Here is a 2,625-nt window from a genome sequence, read left to right as displayed (position 1 = left end):
GGAAAGCTGAGGCCAGCAGCTAGTTCCCCAGCTGCAGGTTTCCTGACCTCATTGGAGGGGAGGCTTGGGTACTTAGGGATGGGGTGGGGTTGGGAGCTAACAGGCCCAGTACAATGGCTGGGTGGCCAGATGTTTGCTTTCACAGCTCTCCTGTAAAACTAGTAGGGCAGATATAGATAAAAAGGCAGCACAAACTCCATTTAAAGTGCATTACAGACCAGGAGCCAGCTCCCCCCTGGGCAGGAGAAGGGAGGGAAGGGCGCAGAGGCCACATCAGTCCTCTTCTTATCTAGGGCCACATGTCTCTCTTCTAGCTTTGTGAAGCGTGATTTACACCCCTGACTGGAATGACTCTCTTTCTGGCCTGATTACATCTGCAAATGCCCCCCAGAGGCCACAGCAGGATGGCCATTTTCAGACGGAGCGGCCAATAAATCTCAGAGGTTTATATTGTACTTCACGGTGCCTTCCCTCTTGGCCCTCTGCCAGTCGGGTTGTGGAAGGTGGGGGGGGGGAGGGTGCTCAAGTTGGAGGCTTAGGAGACAAAACCCTCCTCTGCTGTCACCCTTTACTCTTGTCCTTCTAGACCTGGCTTAGTTCTGATCTTCCCAAGTCAGTTTTCCCTCTGGAAACTGGTGGGAACCAAGCCCAGGCCTGGCCGTTGTCCTTGCTCTCACTGGTGACGGACGTGCTATGTTCTGGACACTGCAGCTCCCAGCTAGTTCAACCCTGGTACAGCAGCTTGCTCACAAACCCCCGTCACCTGGAAGTGGGATCGTGAGCGGTGTCTCTAGTCTCTCTCTTCAGTGACTTGGCAGGAGTTGGGGGGGGTGGTTGGAGGCAGGGTCTCTAGTCCAGACTGGTTTGCCTTTGAACTTCTGGTACTCCTGCTCCACCCCGGAGTGCTGAACCCAGAGCCTCACTCTGCCACTCTATCCCCTGTTCTGCATCTTAGTTCTGGTCAGTGTTTGATCTGTTTAGCAGGAACTGGGCACTAGGAGTCAGGGTGGGAGGGATATCCTTCCCACTGCTCTCATCAGTCCGAGGGGCTTGATTTTGGAGCAGATGGGTTTACCAAAGCTCCTGAGTCCTGCCCTGCTTATGCTCCCCTCCGTCATTTCACCAGTCTGGGGACCAGTTTTTAGAATCTTGATTTCAATAATCACAAAACCTTACCCCTGGAAATACTTACTTAAGGACAAATGAGATAATAGAAGTGCAAATTCACACACACACACACACACACACACACACACTCACTCACTCACAATCAAGATACCCTTGTTCAAGATTTCTTGATTTGGTTTAGCTTTGGTTTTGTTTGTTTTTTTGTTTTGTTTCGTTTTGTTTTTCTGAGACAGGGTTTCTCTGCATAGCCTTGGCTGTCCTGTAGACCAGGCTGGCTTGAACTCACAGAGATCCCCCTGCCTCTGCCTCCCAAATTCTGGGATTAAAGGAGTGTGAGACACGGTGTCTCTCTGTAGCCCAGACAGGTCTGGAACTCACTATGTAGGTTAGGCTAGAGTCAACTCACAGGAATCCTCCTGTTTCCACCTCTGAGATCTCAGGAGTGAGCCCACACCTAATTGATTCCAGTGTTGTTACAAGATTTCATTTGTTCCTGGATGGAGAGAAGGGCTCCGAACGAGAAAAACTGCTTTGTTTTTTGACAATTACTTAACAGCAGCAATCTTGCCAGGGAAATTGGCAACGGACAGAGAGTAGGTTGGCAGATCCAAGTGGCTCTAAGGTCTTGTCCCGCTCTGGGTCCGGGTGAAACAACTACCCGAAGCTCCCTCGCGATTCAGAGTTGGAGGGCGGTGCCCACGACCCTAGTGGGAGAGTGGCGGCGCCCGGAGGAGGGGCGGGAGGCGGCGGTGGGAGGTGCCGGCCGAGGGAGCCCTGTTCGCCGAGTCCCGAGTCCCGCGCACGGAGGCAGGGGAACGCGGCTCCCTGGAACGCGGCTCCCTGCGCAGGCAGAGCGCCTGGAGAGCGGACACCCAGCGTCCACACCCGGCCATGGGACCCTCCCGGAGCCCACGACCGCCGCCGCTGGTGCTCTTGCTACTGGTGCTGTCGCTGTGGCTGGCACTAGGAGCAGGTAAGTGTCGCCCCGTGCATTCACTCAGCCAGAACCCTCTGGGGCTGTAGGACAGGTGGACCTAAGGGTATTGGTGGGGTGCTCGCTCTTCTGTCTCTGGAGTCTGGGGAACTGGAGTAGAAAGTCCAGAGTGTCAAAAAGGGGCTGGTTTCCAAGCCTAGACGAGAGTATGGACCCGTGTAGATGGAGCCCTATCAAATCCTGGCCACCTAAGCATCTCCTCGCCCCTGGTTCTACTTCTCTCTTTTGAGGTGCATCTAAATCAATCATGGGCCAACCTGAAGCCCAGCACTACCAAGTCATTATCTGCAGGAGGTGAGAATCTGATCAGAGGTTGCCATTGGCTCTCAGTGGCTTTCAACTCTTCCATACTGCAGAAAGGAAGTAGAAACTGAAGAATTTGTGTAACTTGTCATAGAATAGGCTTGTGAACTGCTTAGAATGTGCTAACCTCATTACCTGGTTGTATTGTTGAGAATGCTACCACAACCTGCCCTCTTCCTACACTGGGATGTGCTTTTTTT

The 2,625-nt window shown here is 53.1% G+C and overlaps 1 protein-coding gene across 1 annotated transcript in view; it reads left to right on the top strand.

Annotated features, from left to right (window-relative positions):
- Positions 1-1,887: 1,887 nt before the first annotated feature.
- Gfra3 (GDNF family receptor alpha 3) overlaps positions 1,888-2,625 on the top strand; it is a 35,513-nt gene continuing 34,775 nt past the window's right edge. The window contains exon 1 of the mRNA XM_005355915.2: positions 1,888-2,101. Within this exon, the coding sequence (XP_005355972.1) occupies positions 2,020-2,101 (82 nt within the window). The 5' untranslated portion in view covers positions 1,888-2,019. The remainder of the gene's footprint in view (positions 2,102-2,625) is intronic.

Source organism: Microtus ochrogaster, chromosome 18 (genome assembly GCF_000317375.1).
Source record: "Microtus ochrogaster isolate Prairie Vole_2 chromosome 18, MicOch1.0, whole genome shotgun sequence".
NCBI classification, from domain to species: domain Eukaryota; kingdom Metazoa; phylum Chordata; class Mammalia; order Rodentia; family Cricetidae; genus Microtus; species Microtus ochrogaster.
The sequence above is the reverse complement of the archived record's forward strand: the minus strand, read 5'-3'. Positions and strand labels throughout refer to the sequence as shown.